Genomic DNA, 22,381 nt, shown 5'->3' on the forward strand with positions numbered 1-22,381 from the left:
TCAGTGTTTAGTAACCTCAACATTTAGATCAGACAGACCATCAGTCGTCAATTCAGGTATTTTCCCCCAAAAAACTGTCAATGTTTTCATTTTTTATGCCGATAATTCTGTGCTCTCGGTCTGTTGGTGTTGTTATCGATAACTTGTACTCTTCCCGTCACCTGGTGCATGCTGGGATACGCTCCAGCCCTGCGGTGACCCTGCACAGCATCAGCGCGAACACAGGAAATGAACGAACGAACGAACGAACGAACGGACGTGTTCATAAAACCATATTTAAAGCCGAACACTCCGTCCGGAGAGCAGCGGCTTGTTGGGAAAATGTCCGTTTATCCGAACAAGATGTGGAAACATATCAGGTTTAATATCGGACAAATCTAATAGACTCTAATAGCCGGACTTGGCCTGGGGCGACACCTCAGCAGAGATCCGGTATCCTCAAACTAACACTTCACACGTGTGTGAATGCGCGACGGAGGCGCTGGGAGGCGACGCAGGCCCGACAGGAAGGGGCCCGGGGTGGGAAAAGTTGCCTCAGAAAGTCAGACTCGACCTTCCTCCGTGGCTTTTACCCGCCCTTCGTCACACCTATCCCCGGTAATTCACAGTAATATGCATGTGCTGCCGCGCTAAATCAGATTAAAGAGATGGAAGTAATCCCCATCAGAGAGGCACATGTCACCGAGCCCTGCTTCCCCTCGCCTCCTGGAATTGATTTGATATACGCTCGGCTCCTCTCGAACACTCTCAATGGTTTTTTTTATTTTATTTTTCCTGGCTGCCGGCCCCTCCCTGAACGCACGCCGCTCTGAGCCCCCGTGCATTAATACAATTCAGTAGATAGTGAGCGGAGGGGAAAATCCAATTTGAAAAGAATATTTCCTGACTTCACCTGCGCGGCAGCCTCCTCTGTGGCGCCACGGCTGCTCATCTTCAATATTGTCTACCTGTGTCACGTTGTCAGGGTATGCAGAGAGCCAACGGGGGGGAGGTGGCGGTGGCAGCGGGGGAGGGAAGGGAGGGAAGGGAGGACTTCAAAGGCTTCTGTAAACAAACCCTCTGGTTAGAAAAGAGGAGAAGAAAGGGTAAAAGAGAGGGTTTTTTTTCCTCTTGCTTTTGTTGGCTGCTATTAACTTTTAATTGCAGTGTGTGTCGCGGTGACAGATGTGAGAGCTCGCGTCGCCGCCGCTGCTCTTGTCCCCTCGTTGGGAGAGATAGCAGGGATGCAGGTTAATTAAGCAAACAGGACAAAGCAACAGAGAAATGTTTATTCCCGCGCTGCAGAGTCCCTGACGCAGGGCAGCTTCTGCAATCAGCTCCCCGCCTCACGTCCTATTTGCTGGGCTTGACATTTGTACATAATGAAAAAGCAATTTAACTGTTTTGATGAGAAATGCCTCAAAAAGCAATACTTCCTTTAAAGAGTGTTATTCAGTTGGAGTGAAAAGTCAGCCAGCAACTGCAGCCGCTCTCTAATGAAATCTACTTTATCGCCAAGACAATGTGGTGTTTGTGTTTTGCAGGTAATTGTTTTTTTGTTTTTTTTTTTACATATTGGTTGTAAAATGCTTTTGCAAAATTCAGATTACCCAGTCCACTGTAATGTTTGTGTCTGTCCCTGCAGCAGCAGAAGCATAAACAAGCAGTTTTTACTCACTTACAGTGTTTCACCGGAGCATTTTGTGCACAAAAGCAGTTCAAAATTCCTGTATAAAGACATTTCAGAGCATAAAAAGGATAAACAGCATTTTTAAAAGATATCATAAAAGACAAAAACTAAGAAAGAGATCAATTAGAGCAGTTTAAAATCACCAAAATTCAAGTTATTCCGTCTGTAATAGTTTTGAAAAATTGTTAAAAGCAGCATTTCGTACACAAAAGCAATTCAAAATTCTTGAATAAAGACATTACATCAACATAAAATGTTGAAAATGTGGAATATGGAAATGATAACAACCTGTTTTTAGGAGACAAAAACTACGAAAAAGATCAAATAGAGTTAAGGACTTAAGTACAAAGTGGATAATGATGAGTGCTTAAAGCCCAAATTATACTTTCCACGCCTGCCTGTCCACATTTTTATTAATCCAGTCAACAGAAAATATAAGTGCTTTAAATGCTAAAGGCTAAAAGAGGCTCAAATGTTTGAGTCTGCTCAGTGTTTTAACTCATAACCTCTTATAGATAATGATAATAAATGGACTGGATTGGCTGGTAGACTGAGACCAGATGAGATTATTCTGAGAAGTCATGGATTTTGCAGGTGTCGGCCACGGATCCGGACCAGGAGGCCGACCAGACCGCCCTCCGCTACTCCCTCCATGGCCAGGGCGCGGGCGGGGAGTTCACCATCGATGAACGCACCGGGAGGATCTACGCCCAACGGCGCCTGGATCGCGAGGAGCGACCGGCTTGGAGATTCCTCGTCCTCGCCACGGACGAGGGAGGGGCGGGACTCACGGGGTTCGCCGACGTGCTGTTAGAGGTCCGAGATGTCAACGACAACGCGCCCTTCTTCCCGTGCCCGGCACTCGAAGTCGACGGATGTTTTGTCGGCCAAGTGCCTGAAAACTCGCCCGCGGACACCTCCGTCATGGAGATGCGCGCCATGGACCTGGACGACCCCAACGAGGGAAAGAACGCCATGCTGACCTACAGCATCATCAAGAACGTCCGCAACGAGATCAACCTCAACCTGTTCTCCATCAACGCCAGCACCGGGACCATCTACACCGTCCTGCGTTCCCTGGACCGCGAGGTGGAGGAGCGGTATCTGGTGGTGGTGGAGGCCAGGGATGGAGGGGGTTTGGCGGGCACAGGGACAGCCACCATCATGGTTTCGGACGTCAACGATCACCCACCCGTCTTCACCCAGAGGCTCTACACCGCCCAGGTGAGTCCAGCACGGAGAACAATACATAAGATATATAACGGCTTTTATATCTCACTAATTCTGTTGTGTCCTCCGGGATTCAGGTGACGGAGGACCTGGAGGTGAACAGTGAGGTCCTTGTCGTTTCCGCCACAGACGGCGATGAGGGTGAGAACGCCGTGGTAACCTTCAGCATCGTCGGCGGCGACGAGGACAGGAAGTTCTTTGTGGAGACGGACAAAGTGAACCGACGCGGCGTGATAAAACTCAAGAAGAAGGTCGACTTCGAGAAGCCCCACGAGAGGACTTTCAATCTGACCCTGAAGGCCGAAGACGCCGATTTCTTCAGCTTGGCCTACTGTCTCGTTCAGGTGGAGGACTCCAACGACCACGCGCCCGTATTTTTCCCACAATTCTACGAGTCGCCGGCCATGTCTGAAGACGTGCCTGTGGGGACGATTGTTGCTCAGGTTACAGCCTCCGATCTGGACTCGGGCCAAAACGGACGCTTCTCTTACAGCATCTCCAAAGAGTCGGACCCTTACGGTCAGTTTCTGGTGGACCAGTCCGGTTGGGTGGTGGTGGCCGATTCTCTGGACAGAGAGAAAATCTCACAGCACAGGATCATGGTCCTCGCCACGGACGCCGGGAGTCCGCCCATGACGGGCACTGCTATCGTCGTGGTAACCGTGCTTGACATCAATGACAACGGGCCAGAGTTCGAGGTCCCCTATAAGCCTGTCGTTTGGGAGAACACGCCAGCGCCCCAGGCGGTTCAAATGAACGAAACCTCCTTCCTCCTCCACGCCACCGACCGGGACACCTCCACCAACGGCGGCCCGTTCTCCATACGGCTTCTCATGCTCACCTCGGACGCCACCAACTTCAATTTGACTGACTTTCGAAACGGCAGCGCAGCCATCACCGCCCTCCGGACCTTCGACCGCGAGCGGCAGAAGGAGTACCACCTCCCGATCCTCATGATTGACAGTGGCTCTCCTCCAATGAGCTCCACCAGCACGCTGACCGTCGTCATTGGCGACAGGAACGACCACCCGCACTTACCGGGACACTCCAACTTCATCGTCTACAGTTATGAAGGTATGTTTGTTTACGTAAGTGTTGGTTTTACCGCATGATTACTAGTTTCACCAGCAGCAGGAAGCACGTTTCTGTGGATATGAACAGTTAAATATACTCTTTCTGAAAAGAAGAAGCATTTTCTGTGGCCGTGATATTAAAAAATGCAAATATCATGATAAATCTCAGTCTCAGAAGTTCACATGAAGCACATTTAGTCCTGAGATTGTTTTTTAAAATGCACTAAATTAAGGATCACTCAGGGAAACTGGTTTGATTTTGAGCGTCTTGCAGAGTTAAACAATCAGGGGGCAACATGAGATCCTCCCGCTCGTTTTAACGTGTTTCACTAATCAAAACAAACGACATACCTGCGCCACGTGCACTTAAACTTATCTACAAATTGCGAGCGACAGGCGTACAGGAGCTGGAACGCTACGCCGCCACCATTCGCGACGTGAACGCAAATACAGACTGAGCTCGCCTGAACAAACCCGGCTGCTCTCTGATTTAGGAGCGGATCAAAGTGAGCCGCTAGAAAAGTTCAAATCAAGTAGTTACACACCGATGAAGCCCTTTTTTTTTTTTCTCCTTCCTCCTGCCGCTCACAGCTGCAGTTCTTTTCTGCTAAACCTTTATTTCGTTTATCCAGGAGCAGACTTTGCAGAGCGCGCGTGTTGTTTTTCATGTTGTTGCCTTGCTCAAGGGACACGATAGCATTTAGCATTCATCGTCCCGGGTCAGAGTTCACCAGCTGGTCTGAGGGATTCGAACTGGTGTCTCTCCTCCCACCTCCTGAGTACCCTGTGCTCGTGTCTTTAAGCCTGTACTCGTCACAGTCGACTGCTCGCAGCCTCCCGCTCCAGCCCACATCACTTATTTAGCGCTTCGTACCATCTGTCAGCTTCCTGTAATTTGCTGGAAAAACTGAGGTTTTCTGTAATGTATTTTTAGTGGGTTCCCTCTCCGGGGCCTTTCCACATGAAAGTACATTAACCCGCTAATATGAATCCATCACGTCCCTCAACAACATGCCATGAAGCAAACAATTAACTCCAGCTTCAGTCCCAGGTTTGACGGGAGCATAAACAGGAGCCATTTTTAAAAGGCAGCTGATTTCACAGCTAAAGAGATTACAGCGCTGCGTTCAGCTTTTTTTTATGGCAGATGGGGGGGAAACACTGTGCGAGTGATTCTAATGTGTGTATTTCTTCCTGCTGTGCCGTCAAACCGTGACCGTGAGGCATCGCCTGCCACCTTATCTCCCTAAAGAAGCCTCCACTTTCTTTCCGTCACTCTTAATATTTGGATTGTACCACAGGGAGACCTTGCACTCAAAACTAATTCCTTTCAAAGCCGATGCATTTTTTTTTGACTATTTTTGTGCCTTTTGCTTCCCACCTCCTGACAGGTATTCTCCCGACGACGGTGCTCGGACGAGTTCAATCCCCCGACCTTGATGACTGGAGCGAGAAGGTGTACCGGTTCGAAGGCAAACCGTCCAGGTACTTTGATCTCGGAGAGTGGAGACGGCGATGAGATGGCTGAGTGCAAACAGGAAGCGATGCAGGTGAAAGTAGACGTGGAGGAGAAATGGTTAGAGGCAGAGGCGGAGGGCTTTGAAGGGGCGCAAGGACACAAGGTGGAGTGATATGAGAAAGAGAAGCGAGGTTTGGTAAACAATTAGGTAAAGGTAGAGGTAGATAATGAGGCAGGAAGTGATGCTGTAGATATAATAGTTGTTAAGTTTAAGTTAAAGTCTCGAAAATCTCTGTTTTGTTCTCTTTGGCGCCACCGATGGCGATAAGCAGGAACTGCAGGTGTGTTTTTGGACCTCGATCCCGTTATCGTCTTATCCAGAGTCTTTGAAGTTTCATCGTCTGCAGTCATCGATATTTTCAGTTTGCTCTCGCTGCTAGAGAGAAAACAGGACGTCGCTTCCACCTCCGCTCTCTGCTGGACCAACTTGTCGTCGATTCTTCCTGGGAACGTCATCTTGACACCCAGTTGGAAAACCCAGGAACACCGCAAATGCATCAGTTCGCCACGGGCTCAGCCACCGCTGTGCTGACCCGTTCGGGCGACAGATAGAAGACCGACTGCAGATACAGGCCGCGCTTTCATCCACATTTAGAGCAACTGTTTAACTAAGCTGGTTTCAGTTCATTCCTGTCAGCGCTGCGTTATTGTTGTGATATAATAAATACATGATATAATAAAGTCAGTCTGCACGTACACCTCAATAATTTACCACACAGTGCAACACTGGAGCAGGACAAACAGAGCTCACTGTCATAAATCACACAACTGAATCCACAATCTGCAGGAAAACAATCTAAAGCCTGCACAGCCTGCGTTGGAACATGGCCAACAAAAACAGAGACTGCACATTAAACTTGCAGGCACTTTGGTGCGAGTCTTTAAGGAGCGATGAGCAAACACGGCGCCCACAATCTACAGAACGGCACATTTCCTGCCCCTTGTTTAGGTTTTCAGGTATCAGTCTGTGTTTCTGACTCCAGGGTGGAGACAGAAATCCAAAAGAAAAGTAAAGCCATCACTATCTGTGTCGAAAGCTGAAAACAGGAAGTAGATAAATGGCAAACGGAGGATTTAATGAGTGTGGACGGCCGGTCCCTCCTCGCTGTGGATGTACACACCCCTGTTACGCCCGTTGTGAGTAGTTTTGGATGAAAGCACCCAGAGAATGGCAGACGTGAAAGTGTTTTAGCAGCAAAGACTCCCTCTTAAAGTGTCCCCTCTCATGTGACACGCAGCAAGAGATGCATGAAGACACAGAGGGCAAAATAAAAGAGCGGCACGGGAACTGACAGATTTAAAATAGAGAAGGAGAGACAGTACAAAGGTGCGCTGCGACAAAGGGGAGAAAGGAAAATTGGGACAGAGAAACAGGCAGTTTGAAGGGGGAAACAAAGAAAGAGTGAAAGAGAATGAAAGGGCAGAGGACGGGGAGGAGAGAGAGATAGAAAAGGGGATCTGACTTGTCAGGAACAGTGCTATTAATACTTCATAACCAGCGGTATTGAAAATTCCCAGTGAAGCGCGGCGAGGGCGCGCTCGTTTTGTTTGATGAGGCGAGGCTTCATGTGGGCGCGTTGAAAGGACGGCCTGATTGCGCTCCCTGCCACCCTCTCTTCTAACGAGATACCTATAAGGAAGGACGACAAGAAACGGGCGAGAACAAAGGGAAACCGCCAGAGAACAGACGCTCCTGAAGCCCTCATCGCCTGGAGCCGGCACAGAGCTGTGCTCGCAGTGCGGCTCAGCTTTAGGTTGCAGGTTATTTACATACGGTGATAAAAAGTGGAGGGAAAATGAGGAACGGTTCAGTGTTGGGGTGAGGTGAGGCAGCCCCAGCGGGCCAATAACAGCGTGTCAGCTCACCAGGAAATCAAGACATTAGCAGAAAGTCATTTGTTTGGGATTGATCCGCACATTATATCTTCTCATTTGCCTCCTGTCAGTGAAGTGCTGTGCTGCAGGGTTTCAAACCTTTAAAGCGTGACATAAATCCAAGAGGAGGTAGGCAGCAGCCTCCCCTGCAGCAGATTCGATCCCTCTGCAGTCCCTTCCCGATGCATTTTGGCCTCGATTCAGTCGCGGTTAATTAATCCGTCTGGTCTGAGCTCTGAAGGTCGCCGCGGCGGAAAGAGGTTAAACAGTTACATGAGCCTGATGGCACATATTCAGGACCGGGGGGGGGGGGGGGGGGGTCTCTCTGGTGCAGCAGAGTGGAGAGAGCCAAAGTTTTCCACATCAAGACCCCCCCCCCCAACCTCAGACGTCCAACTGGTTGGAGTTTGATCTGAGGAGTCCCAGCTGAGAAAGTCAGATTCAAGATGGCACTGAAAAATAGATGAGTGAGAGCAGATATTGACATTTTCTACCAATGAACCCGTGTGTTTTGGTGCTGCTCCACTTTCCCCTTAATATGATATGAAAGTTCATTTAACTTTACTTCCCAGACACACGCTGTACAGGTGGCTGGTTCACTTTTGATGCATATATATGATTCATTGTCCTGAGAGCAGTTTTTAGTTGTTTTATTTTAGTGTTAAACTCACAATCTGAAAGATTACCCACATGATCCACAGACTGCTGAAGCCATTAAACACAAACAAAGACAAATTTAAAGGAATAAAACACATGGAATAGACAAACAAAATATGCAAACAGGCCGCACACAGCACATAACAAGGCTACATAAAGTACCTGGGCTCTAGTTTTAGTGCACAAAAAGTGTTAAAAAAAAGAAAGTGTGCCATTTTATTTCTCTCTTCAAAGCCACCAGACTCCATTGACAAAAACAGTAATTTTACCTCACAAAACATGGGAGCTGCTGCTCCGCCGCAGCCTTGATCGGTTAGTTTGTTCGTGTTATTGTGTGTTACACAAATGTTTTGTCAGACCCGTCGTAACACTGTAAAACACCAAAGTCACACGAAAACACAAACTAACTCACCAGCAGCTCCTGTGTGCTGTGAGGTAAAATTGCCGTTTTTCTCTATAGGGTCTGGTTGCAGGATTAAGCTACAGCCAATGAGGCCCGTTTATTTACTGGATACACTGGACCAATTCCAAAACCTAAAAATATGCAGTCATGTTATGAGTTACAGAAGACTCTCCTCCGTGTCTCTCTCAGGTTGTTCAGTCTGAACCAGAGCTCGGGTCAGATCACCATCAGGGAGGGGGCTCCTGCCGGCTCGTACCAGCTGCAGGTGCGCGTGTCGGACCGGACCTGGCCGGACGTCACCTCCACCGCTCAGGTGGTCGTCAGGGGGCTGCGGCAGGACGCCGTGCAGAACGCCGCCTCCATCCGCTTCACCAGTGAGTCTCAGCACGCCGACGCCGACGAGATGCACGCGTGCGCGCCACCATGGTTGCCATGGCGACTGCTATTGATGAGGCACCGTGTTGAATATCCCACAGTGCTTCAGGGCGGTCAGAGAGGCATGATGGGAATAAACTCCCTGTTCCTCTGTCGGGCCTTTTTTCCTTTTGCTTTCTCTTCATTTTCCTTCTTATCTTCATCTTCCTTCACCTTTTCATTGATCTTCTCGTGTCCGACGCCATCGGATCACCATGTTTTAATGATGGTTGCCTCTTCCTCCTCCAGACCTGACCGTGGACGAGTTCTTCAGCAGCAGCAGAGGGGAGGACAGTCGGTTCTCCCGCCTGGGCCGAGTGCTGGCGGAGCTCCTGCAGACTTTGCCGGAAAACGTCCAGATCTTCTCCGTGGGCGACGCCGGCCGGCGGGGAGAGAAGGCGCTCAACGTTTGGTTCGCAGCTCACGGCTCGCCGTACTACAAGACGGAGAAGCTGCACGGCTACGTGGCGGCAAACAAAGCCAAGGTGAGGCTCCTTTTGGTGATGTTCATCCCTTTATTTGTATATTTTCCATTTTATCGGCCTCTTAAACTTCAGTCAACACGATTTCAGGCCCTCAGAAGTCTGTTTTTAACTTTTAAATAAGACGTCTATGGATCAGATAGATATTCAACTTTATTGTTTAAGTACTGAGACACCGAAATGCAGTTTATAAATGATAATAAATGTATAGATTTAAATGTTTGAGCAGCAGCTACGTGGACATTACATACAGAATTAAGTGTGAACACAGACGGAGAAGCAGGTTTTAGTTTTTCTGCTCTTAAAAAATCCCAGCAGGCTCGTCTGTGCCGAGCTCCGGCTCCACATCCCACCGGGAGCGTTTCAGACGCCGTTTGTCCGGCTGATTAGTCGGCTTTCCGAGGTTTTTGCTGATTTGGTCATTTCCCCGTGATTTTCGTGCTTCCAACAGGCCGCGTTTCTTCTTCTGCTGCTTTAAATGTGTTTCTTGGATGTACTTCCTGCTTTGTTGTGCTGCAGCTAAAGTCAAAGTCAGAGTGTTTCTCCATCCAGGATGAACCTCTGCTGTTAAAACCCCTCTGAGCGGCTGACGTCTGGCCTGGTGCCCCCCCCCACATTAGAGAATAATACCGATGTGCTGCTGGAATATACCACTGACTGTCTGCAGGGGGGCTTTTATTTTGAAAACTGAGCTGATTCTCTTTGGGGTTTGTCTGTCTGACTTCCTGCTGTCAGACGCTTCTGCTTGAAGCGTCAACTAGAGCGGCCGAAACACAAAAAAAAAAAGTCTTCAAAGTCAAAATAATTTCAGAATTTCAGTCAAATTAAAACAAACAGACTGATTTTTCAGCTTTGATGGAAGTGTGTCAGCAGAGAGCAGCTCTGACGACCATCAATTAAACATTCACACGTCCACACACACATTTCAGCAGCACTTAGCAACACTTAACACACACGGTAAACTATTTAACGCTCCGTCTCACACACGTGAACTCACCGAAATATGGACACGCATGTACACACACACATGTACACACAGAGATACACACACATGTACACACAGAGATACACACACATGTACACACAGAGATACACACACACATGTACACACAGAGATACACACACATGTACACACAGAGATACACACACATGTACACACAGAGATACACACACATGTACACACAGATATACACACACATGTACACACAGAGATACACACACACATGTACACACAGAGATACACACACATTCACACGTGTACACACGCATGTTCACACAGAGATACACACACATGTACACACAGATATACACACACATGTACACACAGATATACACACACATGTACACACAGAGATACACACACACATGTTCACACAGAGATACACACACATTCACACATGTACACACACATGTACACACACAGAGATACACACACATGTACACACAGAGATACACACACATGTACACACAGAGATACACACACATTCACACATGTACATACACATGTACACACACAGAGATACACACACATGTACACACAGAGATACACACACATTCACACATGTACACACACATGTACACACACAGAGATACACACACATGTACACAGAGATACACACACATGTACACACAGAGATACACACACATTCACACATGTACACACGCATTTTCACACAGAGATACACACACATGTACACACACAGAGATACACACACATGTACACACAGAGATACACACACATGTACACAGAGATACACACACATGTACACACAGATATACACACACATGTACACACACAGAGATACACACACATGTACACACAGAGATACACACACATGTACACACACAGAGATACACACACATGTACACACACAGAGATACACACACATGTACACACACAGAGATACACACACATGTACACACAGAGATACACACACATGTACACACACATGTACACACACATGTACACACAGATATACACACACAGAGATACACACACATGTACACACAGAGATACACACACATGTACACACACAGAGATACACACACATGTACACACACAGAGATACACATACATGTACACACAGAGATACACACACATGTACACACACATGTACACACACATGTACACACAGATATACACACACAGAGATACACACACATGTACACACAGATACACACACATGTACACACACAGAGATACACACACATGTACACACAGAGATACACACACATGTACACAGAGATACACACACATGTACACACAGAGATACACACACATGTACACAGAGATACACACACATGTACACACAGAGATACACACACATGTACACACAGAGATACACACACATGTACACAGAGATACACACACATGTACACACACAGAGATACACACAGAGATACACACACATGTACACACAGAGATACACACACATGTACACACAGAGATACACACATATACACACACATATACACACACATGTACACACACATGTACACACAGATATACACACACATGTACACACAGAGATACACACAGAGATACACACACATGTACACACAGATACACACACATGTACACACACAGAGATACACACACATGTACACACAGAGATACACACACATGTACACAGAGATACACACACATGTACACACAGAGATACACACACATGTACACAGAGATACACACACATGTACACACACAGAGATACACACAGAGATACACACACATGTACACACAGAGATACACACACATGTACACACACAGAGATACACACACATGTACACACAGAGATACACACACATGTACACACAGAGATACACACACATGTACACACAGAGATACACACACATGTACACACAGAGATACACACACATGTACACACACAGAGATACACACACATGTACACACAGAGATACACACACATGTACACACACAGAGATACACACACATGTACACACAGAGATACACACACATGTACACACAGAGATACACACACATGTACACAGAGATACACACAGAGATACACACACATGTACACACAGAGATACACACACATGTACACACACAGAGATACACACACATGTACACAGAGATACACACACATGTACACACACAGAGATACACACAGAGATACACACACATGTACACACACAGAGATACACACAGAGATACACACACATGTACACACAGAGATACACACATATACACACACATGTACACACACAGAGATACACACACATGTACACACAGAGATACACACACATGTACACACAGAGATACACACACATGTACACACACAGAGATACACACACATGTACACACAGAGATACACACACATGTACACACAGAGATACACACATATACACACACATGTACACACACAGAGATACACACACATGTACACACAGAGATACACACATTTAATTGATCGTTTGCATGTAAATTCGCTGCTAAAACACCTAAAATTGGCCAAATAAAGAGCAGAAATAGAGAAAAAGTGATTATTATCATCATTATTATTAATTATTATTATTCTCATTATTATTATTAATTATTATTATTATCATTATTATTATTATTAATAATAATTATTATTCTTATTATTTAGCCTGAAGGTCACAAGTTCAGTTCACACGTCCTGTCAGTGTCAGAATCAGCTCAGCACATCTGATCCTGTGAGCCAACTCGTTTCAAACACAACCAAAGCTTCAGGTTTTGATTCCAGAACAAAGCGTGATTAAAAATAGCCCGGACGTCAGACGCCACAGAAGGAAGGTGTCTTTAATTATCTCAGGTTAAAAGGAAAGAAAGCATCTCGACTGATTTAGAACAACGAGTGTCACATAAATACAAAGACGACGCTGAAAGTGGCTCCGGAGCCCAGAGAGTGAAGGCCCGCCCGGGGAGTGTAAGCCACTGCGGATAAGGGTGTCAGCCGAATAACTAAACTCCAAAAAAAGAAATACACACAGTCGGAGAGAGAGAGAGACAGGAAACCCCCGAGGGACTCTGATGAAAACCTCTCACCCATAAAGACAAAACGAGAGGGAGAAGAATCGAGATGACAAGCAGGGAAACGGGTGAATTTGGCAACAGAGAGCGAATGACAGCGAAACTTTAACAGGAGGGGAAACTGACAGAGAAACACCAAAGTGCATAAATAACATGAAGAGGAAAGAGAGTAAATCCAGTTAGCACTGATTCAGGTAGACGCTGGATCAAAGAGAGCTGCTGTCATCCTCTGAAACTCTCTAATATGTTCAAACAGAGTTCGCAACTTCAATAATACTTGTTATTGTCCCCTGTTAGTTTGAGTTTCACATAGTATTGTATTCACCCTACATTTAGTTGGGTGGTAGTTTCAGTCTTCTGCTAGTTTCAGCTTGGCTCTTTTATTTTTTTGGGGGGGGGTTAAGTAGTAGACCAATCAGAAAAAATGCTTGTTTGTGTCTAACAATGTTTAACAACGCTTTCTTCAAAGCCACCAGACTCCATTGAGAAAAACAGTAATTTTACATGGGAGTCGCTCATACCCTGCTGTGTTGATCGCTTTGTTTGTTTTTTGTTATTGTGCGACTTCAGTATTTTAAAGGGTTAATTCGGGTCCAACGCAACATTTGTGTAATGCAAAATAACACAAACAAGCTAATCAACCAAGGCAGCAGTAGAGCAGTGACTCCTGCGCTCCGTGAGGTAAAAATAGCTGTTTTTGTCAATGGAGTCTGGTGGCTTTGAGGAACACAATAGAACAGCTGTTTTTGGTGAAACAAAAAGGACCCACTCACAGGTGGGTTGCTGCAAAGGCTTCGTAGTGTAGTAACCCTTATGTAGTTTCAGTTTCATTTGTCTTATTTTTTCTTTTTAGCTAATTGTTTCTTCCATTTTCAGGTGGAGGCCGCGGTGGGCGTGTCCATCTCCCAGGTGGGCGTTGACGACTGCCCCCACACGGACTGCACTCAGTCTGGAGGCTGCAGCAGCGACGTGTCCTTCAGCCAGGCCCCGGTGGCCCTCAGCGCCGGGAACACCTCTCTGGTGTCGCTGTCGGCCTCGTCGACGCCGCGATGTGGCTGCAGGGGCCGGGAGGCCATCCACCTGCCCTGCTCCACCTACCCCACCAACCCCTGCCTCAACGGGGGCACCTGCCAGGACGGACCGCTGGGATACAGGTGGGGCAGGGAGGGGATGTCCTGTCCTATTAGATAACAATACTCGCCCTTCTTCTTATTCCTAAATGTTCACCCAAACGACCACGAGTGTGTGGACACTTCCTGCCAGTAAAAGCATCGTCGTAACACAATATGTCCTCTTTACGACGACACATAGCTCTGCATCCTTTCTGCCTCGTGTTTCTCTCCGCAGCAGCTTGACGTCTGCACAGTTTCCACCCCAGACTGGAAGTCTGCCGGTCGTCTTTAACTGTTAGCGTCACTGTCTGAAGCCTGCAGAGATCTCCCATTTGTTATCTGATTAGTAAACCCGTCAAACATTATGAAGATTTAATAAGAAAGAGAGGGTAGATTTTTAACCCCCCTCCAAAGCCTCATTTTCAGCTGCATTTACTGCAGCCGGCTTTGAATTGTCACATCATTTTAATGGTTGAAATATCGGAAGCAGCATCTCAGCAGCTAAATCTGACAGATGGTTCTCCCTCCGTCCTCCTCTTCTCTCTTTCTTCTGCTCTCAAGAAGTCCTGTTAACACTGGCAAAGATGCGCCGCAGTTCGCTTTAATTAGCAGCGTTTCTGTCAAGGCTTCTGTCTCTGTCTGTTGGTCATTTTAATTTGCGTTGGCATGTCTGGAAAGGAAACTGCTGCCACAGTAACTGAGACAGTATTTATAGCACACATGCATAGTATTTGTTTAGATGGCGGAGGCTGTTTGGGGGCTTTAATGACCTGAAGAAGAGTTTGTTTCATACGGTTACGGTCGGTTATGAAAGATGATCCTAATGTTTTTTAGGCAAATTCAATTGTTTATGAGAAAAATGTTGCTTTAAATCAGATCCTAATAGAAAGAGCTTCCTCAGTTATATGCCGACAGTGTAGAGAAAGCTTTTATTAGAAGTTTATGGCCCCGATAGTGTCACATCTGGTACTAGAATATACTGATATTAACAGATATTCAGTGTTTATCGTGTTTTTATCATGAATAATACATAAAATGAACTCTTTCTGGTTCTCAGGTGTAAGTGTCCCCCCATGTTCGACGGGCCCGAGTGCCAGCAGACCAAACACAGCTTCGGCGGCCAGGGCTACGCCTGGTTCCCTCCCATCATGCCTTGCTTCCAGAGCCACATCTCCCTGGAGTTCCTGGCTGAGTCGGCCAATGGGCTGCTCCTCTACAACGGGCCGCTCGGCCCCGCCCACTCCGGGGAGCCGGAGGACTTCATCGCCGTCGGTGAGCTCCAACTGTCAGAGTGCAGAAGTATAAAGTTTTTCAGGAGTTGGTCCAATAGATCAGCCAGCAGCTACAGCGAAGATCCTAGTTGTTTAACCAGAATCATCCTTCAGAGCCACCAGACTCCATTCACAAAACCACTCATTTTACCTGAGAGAACACAGGAGTTGCTGGTCTACCGCTACCTCAGTTTTTTTGTGTTCTTGTGTGTCACACAAATGTTGTGTCTGAATCTGAATCTGAACTAACGATTTACAACACCGTAGTCACCCAATAACATAAACACACTAACTATTCAAAGCAGCGGTAGAGCAGAAACTTCTTTCTTTCTGGGAAGTAAAATCGCTGTTTTTGTGAATGTAGTCTGGTGGGTGTGCAGAGAGCGATATAACGGCTGTTTGTGGTTAAACCAAAAGGATCTTCCAGGTCTCTCTCTGTAGGGATCCTTTCCATAATCCTGTCACACACTTAGAATAACACTCTGAGCCTGTCAGTGGATCAAACAAGCTCTTTTATTGCTTTGATAGTTGCATTTGACAACCAATTCCCACACTGCCTATTCCTACCAGTTATTTCGAACCTGTAGTTGTAATTTGAACAGGTGTCTCCACCTCTATGTTCCTGCACATAGCTGGGCAAACATGTGCATATCACCTTCAGAGTATTTCCTGTAGTTTCCACTGGGGTTTGATAGCAAAAACATCTCCAAAATACTGTATAAGAGCAATATTACATCATTCTAGAGACGCACGCACCAGCAGAAAACAGACCAGAATGCAATGCAACTACAAGACGGTCAGTGTCTTCAGTTAGGAGGTGATGTGTAGTTTACATCAAACAGATAAAACGCTCTGTAAACATATCAGTATTATCACAGCCTTTTGATGAGTCTGGGCCATAAGTCAGTTACAGCCACAATGTGAGTGTTGGACAGAACAAACAGCATCCGGATGATTTAGTATCAGTTCTGAAACCACAGCGCTGTTTGCTCTGGAGCTGGACCTCGAGGAAAATCCATTAACATCTCAAGGATTATCTCAGACATTCCAGTTGGCACTGAAGCACCGAGCAAGAATGTGTCCAGTTGTCTTTACGGTGCGAGTAAAGATCACAGAAGAGGTCTGAGACTCTCAATATGTTGGTCAAGGGGAAAAGTCACAGCTGAGGCCAAGAAAGGGACCAGAGGACAATCAAACGTGGTCCGAAAAAGACCGGAGGATGATTAGACAGAACAGCAGGATCCTGGTCCGTTCTGGTCTGATTCAGCCGGCCTGAATTTGGCAGCCGCCAAGTGTGACCATCAAAGTAGGTCCATTGTTACTCTAAGTGTGTGACAGCATTATGGAGAGAATCCCTACAGAGATCAGATCCTTTTGGATAAAGCAGAAACAGCCATTATGTCGCTCTCTGCAAACACACCAGACTCCATTCACCAAAACAGTAATTTTACCTTGCAGGACTTACTGGTCTACCGCTGCCTCAGTCAGTTAGTTAGTTAGTGTTATTGTGTGTAAAACAATATCAAATAAATATTGTCTTGGATCCAAACTAACAATTTATTACACCAAAGTCGCACAATGAAATAAACACACAAACTGATCAAAGCAGCTGTAAAGCAGAAACTCCTGCGTCCTGCAAAGTAAAATCGCTGTTTTTGTTAATGGAGTCTGGTGGCTTTGAAGAGACACATAGAATAGCACTCTGAGCCTGTCAGTGGATCAAACAAGCACTTTCAGTGGACCTACTTTGCTGCAGGCTGAAGCATTTCAAACCTGTAACTGTAAATTTCACCTCTATGGTTCTGGTCTGGTTCACCGGACCTGTGCAGACCTCTTGAACTTGAATATTTGAACCACGTTTCATGTAAATTTGAGACGTTTGCTGTCGTGATGTGTAAAGAGGCGATACGTTCACAGCAAACACCAGAGCTGGTTTGGTGCTTCTGGGAGACTCTGGGTGTGGCTGCTCTGCTCTGCTGCGGCGTCCCTTTGCTAAAAGTTGAAGGTCTGTTTTGAACTTCTAAACCAACGCGCTAATCTCGCGGTGCTGGAGGGAGCACGCCGCCGCCGCCGCCATGTTCTTTTCAACAAACACAAAGAGTGAATCAGTCCGGCGCTGTAAAGACACTCTCTCAGTGGACGGAGAGCTTCATAAACCCTAATGTCAGCTCCCAGAGGTCCTGATGTGGCGTTAGCGGATTAGCCTGCAGATGGCCTTTCAAACGCCTCTTGCATAATCTCGTGGCATTAAAGTTACGTAATTATCGAGCGCCGTGGGCCCGGGGAGGGGAGGGAAATCAAAGATGGCTGCAGCATTGATCGCGAGAGGCCTTTTTCCACACGCGTGTTCGATAGCGTGGCCACGAGGTCGATCGGGTCACACAAACACACACACACATCCGACCCGAACAGCACACACACACACGCTGTTGATGGGATTCAGCAGCTTACACAGCGATACGGAGGAGCGATGGCGGGGTCGGAGGTTTGGTCATGTGACCTCAAGGCCGACGTCAGCGAAATCCAAGTGTGTCCTCTCAGAAAGCAGTTTTTTGTCGTTTCATGTGATCGATTTCTATGATATTCGGCGAAGACTGCGCTCAAGAGCCGCCTTACTAACGGTTCTGGGAGCTTTCAGCCGCACCTCACTGCCATCCCAAGATCTAAAGTGCCAGCTTTCGCTCACAGGACGCCGTAAAAACTTGGTATTCAGGTAGATTTATCCCAAAAAATGTAGGTTACTACTTTGAACTTATCTGTGCAGCCGTGCTAACATTAGCATAGCACAAAACTAGACATCACATGTAGGAAATATCTGATATATCATTTGTATATTTGTCAATATTTTTATTTTAACTTTTTCATGGGCAGCTTGATAATTAACCAACAGTCAGGAAAAGTCCTTGATGACGGCGTGACGCCTCGTGTTGGTTTAATCTTTGGCGTTCAGGTTGATAAACAGCTTTTTGCTCGTGAAGCAGAAAAGGTGAGGAGACGACCCGACGGGAGCCGAGGAGAACCATGTGCTCACACGCCTGACTTCAGGGTTGAAAGCTCTGGATGTTTGCAGACAGTATGACGGTTTTTTAACCCTTTAACTCCGAGTGTGGCGTCGTTACGGTCGTTTTATACTTTTCAAATTTCAACTTTAACTTGCAAAATCTGTTCTTTTTCCCACTAAAACTCTAAAATCAAATTCAGTTTTTGTGTTTTTCCTCACTTTAAACTCTTGTTACACTCTTATGACTGCCAGATATCGAAAGTTCCACGTTTTCTGGGAAAAAATGGGCAAAAGCAACAAAAGGACATTTTGAGGTTCAGGATTTAAAGGGTTTGGACTTTCTGTGTCCGACTGAAACATCACATGACATTAAAATAGACTTCTGCTGATGAGAAGTTGTGGGATTTTATATTAAGGCCTCAGAAACTAAAGCTCCTCCTCCTCCTCCTCTTCCTCCTCCTCCTCTTCCTCCTCCTCCTCCTCCATCCAGAGCTGAGGAACGGGGCTCCAGCTCTGAGCATAAACCACGGATCAGGAACTCTGACCCTGCAGCTCCCGCCTACCTCCACAGTCACCGACCGGCGCTGGCACCGCCTCGACATCACCAGCGACGGAAAGGTAGGCGGAGTGACGGCAGGGAGGGAGGGAGGGAGGGAGGGAGGGAGGGAGATGTCTCAGGCAGACGGCTGAAGGTTAAATAACATTACCGGACAGTAATATCAGACAGACCTCGTCCACGGGGACCCTGAAGGCAACATGTTGCTGTTTAAACTCATCCTGAGTGTTTTTAGTCTCTTTAGTGGTGCGTTCAAAGACCAGAAGGCTCCAGTAAGGTTGTGGTTTCTCTCTGTGTGTGTTCAGGCTGTGGCAGCTGGACCAGTGTGGGGGGGTGCCGCTGAGCGAGCTGGAGGGGGGACGCCGGGGGGACGGAGCCAGCGGACGGGGTGAGTCCGGCTGCAGAGCTGCGGGAGAGACGCCTGGGAACCAGAGGTGAGAGTGAGACACTGTCTGTCTGTCTATCTGTCTGTCTCTCTCTGTCTCTCTGTCTGTCTCTCTGTCTCTCTGTCTGTCTGTCTGTTTACTCTACGTTCATGATGTTTAATGATGAGACTTTAATCTGAGGACTCCTCTTCCTTCTCTTCTCTTCTCTTCCTCTTCCTCTTCCTCTTCCTCTTCATCTTCCTCTCCTCCTCCTCCTCCGCCTCTCCTCCTCCTCCTCTTCCTCAGGTATCTAAATGTCTTCCAGCCTCTTCAGTTGGGGGGAGTGAAGGAAACGTCTCCTCATCGACGTTACCGCAGTTTCACGCGCTGCATTCGCAACCTGGTGGTGGACAGTCAGGTAACACAGTGTGTGTGTGTGTTGTGTGTGTGTTGTGTGTGTGTGTGTGTGTGAGTGTGTGTGTGTGTGTGTGTGTGTGTAGGTTGGTGTGGTGTGTGTTTGTTGTGTGTGTGGTGAGGGGCTGTGTGTAGGTGTGTGTAGGTGTGTGTAGGTGTGGAGTTGTGTGTATGTGTGTGTGTGTAGGTGTGTGTGTAGGTGTGTGTGGGGTGTGTGGTAGTGTGTGTGTAGGTGTGTGTGGTGTGTGTGTGGTGTGTAGTGTGTGTGTGTGTGTGTGTGTGTGTGTGAGTTGTTGTGGTTGTATGTGTTGTGGTGTGGTGTGGTGTGTAGGTGTGTGTGTGTAGGTGTGTGGTTGAGGTGTGTGAGGGCTGGGTGTGTGTAGGTGTGTTGTAGGTGTGGTAGTGTGTGAGTGGTGGTAGGTGTGTGATGTGTGTAGGTTGTGTGTAGGGTGTGTTGGTAGGTGTGTGTAGGTGGTGTTGTGGTGTAGTGGTGTGTTGTGTGTGTGTGTGTTGTGGTGTTGTGAGTGTGTTGGTTGTTGTGTGTGGGTGTGTGTGCAGGGTGGGACGGTGTGTTGGACAGATGGTGGTGTGATCTCGTGCATCACATATCACAGGGTGAATATAATTATAATGAATCAGACTCGCTGCATCGTCCTCCTACCACACAATCCTATGTGTATTTTCATCTCATCATAGTCGTCTTCCTCACTCCTGACGCTCTGATGCTGCTCGGACACACTGTGTGTCCAAATGCCCGGATGTGTTTCTTGCCCATTTACCCAGCATGCATCGGGGTGGTGACTCCTTCCTCACCTCCTCCTCCTTTTCCTCTCCTCCTCTTCCTCTCCTCATCCTCTCATCTTCCTCTCCTCCTCCTCATCCTCTCCTCTTCTTTCATCTTCCTCTCCTCTTCCTCTCTCTTCTCTCTCTTTACCTCTCTCTCCTCCTCTTCCTCTCCTCATCCTTCTCATCTTCCTCTCCTCCTCTCATACTCTCCTCTTCCTTCACATTCTCTCTCCATCTTGCTCCTCTTCTTCCTCTCCTCTTCCTCCTCCTCTTCTCTCTGCTCCGTGGAATTCAGCCTCACGAGTGATAGAAACAGATTTACAGGAACCGGTCTAATCGTGATCACATGCCTCCGGTCATGTTGACGATGTCGATGAAGATCTATTGATAGAGAGTCAGGAGACAGTAATCTTCATCTCCCCTCAGGTGTACGACCTGGCGCTCTCAGGTGAGAGCGTGGACAGCAGCCCGGGGTGCCGAGCTGACGGACGGGGTGTTGTGACTGACGCCGGCCGGCCCGTCCTGCGGCGTCCAGGAGCCTGTCTGCTCGCCGACTGGGGCTCCTTCAGCTGCGAGTGTCACACTGGACACTCGGGACAAGTGTGACGAGGGGTGAGTGTGTTGGTGAGTGTGTGTGTGTGTGTGTGTGTGAGTGTTGAGTTGTGTGTGTGAGAGAGTGTGTGTGAGAGAGTGTAGTGTGTGTGTGTGTGTGTGTGTGTGTGTTGTTGTGGTTGTGAGAGAGTGTGTGTGTGTGTGGTGTAGTGTGAGTGAGTGTGTGTGGTGAGTGTTGGTGTGTGGTTGGTGTGGTTGTGTGTGGTGTGTGTGTGTTGTGTGTGGTGTGTGTGTGTGTGGGAGAGGTGTGTGGTGTTGTGTGGTGTGTGTGAAGAGTGTTGTGGTGTAGTGAGGGTGTGTGGTGTGATGTTGTGTGGTGGAGTGAGTTTGGTGTGTAGTTGAGAGAGTGTGTGTGTGTGAGTGAGGTTGTGTGTGGTGTGAGAGGTGTGTGGTGTGTGGTTGGTGTGAGTGTGTGTGTGAGAGTGTGTGTGTGGTGGGGTGTGTGGTGTGAGAGAGTGTGTGTGAGAGTGTGTAGGTGTGTGTGTGTTGTGTGTAGAGAGTGGTGGTGGGAGTGTGTGGTGTGTGTGTGGTGTGGGTGTGTGTGTGGAGTGTGTGTGTGTGGGGGTGGGTGGTGTGTGTGTGGGTGTGAGGGTGTGTGTGTGTGTGGTGTGGGTGGTGGTGTGTGGTGGGGTGGGTGTGTTGTGTGTGAGTGTGTGTGTGGTGGTGTGGTGTGGGTGTGAGTGTGAGTGTGTGTGGGTGTGGTGTGGTGTTGTGGTGTGGTGTGGGTGTGTGTGTGTGTGTGTGTGGGTTTGAGTGTGGGTGATGTGTGTGTGTGGTGGTGTGTGTGTGTTGGGTGTTGTGGGGTGGTGGGGTGTGTGGTGTGTGTGTGTGTGTGTGAGTGTGTGGGGTGTGTGTGTGTGGGGTGTGTGTGTGTGTGTTGTGTGTGTGAGGAGAGAGTGTGTGTGTGTGTGTGTGTGTGTGTGTGTG

General features: G+C 47.5%; 1 protein-coding gene across 1 annotated transcript in view; it reads left to right on the top strand.

Moving 5' to 3' along the window:
* LOC139204786 (neural-cadherin) overlaps nt 1–22,381 on the top strand; it is a 140,728-nt gene that overhangs the window by 110,025 nt on the left and 8,322 nt on the right. The window contains exons 18-29 of the mRNA XM_070834784.1: nt 2,264–2,893; nt 2,977–3,973; nt 5,364–5,457; nt 8,616–8,800; nt 9,090–9,325; nt 14,214–14,491; nt 15,507–15,721; nt 19,212–19,343; nt 19,513–19,523; nt 19,593–19,711; nt 19,949–20,060; nt 21,269–21,442. Of these exons, the coding sequence (XP_070690885.1) occupies nt 2,264–2,893; nt 2,977–3,973; nt 5,364–5,457; nt 8,616–8,800; nt 9,090–9,325; nt 14,214–14,491; nt 15,507–15,721; nt 19,212–19,343; nt 19,513–19,523; nt 19,593–19,711; nt 19,949–20,060; nt 21,269–21,442 (3,183 nt within the window). The remainder of the gene's footprint in view (nt 1–2,263; nt 2,894–2,976; nt 3,974–5,363; nt 5,458–8,615; nt 8,801–9,089; nt 9,326–14,213; nt 14,492–15,506; nt 15,722–19,211; nt 19,344–19,512; nt 19,524–19,592; nt 19,712–19,948; nt 20,061–21,268; nt 21,443–22,381) is intronic.

The sequence above is a fragment of the Pempheris klunzingeri genome, chromosome 8, assembly GCF_042242105.1.
Source record: "Pempheris klunzingeri isolate RE-2024b chromosome 8, fPemKlu1.hap1, whole genome shotgun sequence".
Lineage (NCBI taxonomy): Eukaryota > Metazoa > Chordata > Actinopteri > Acropomatiformes > Pempheridae > Pempheris > Pempheris klunzingeri.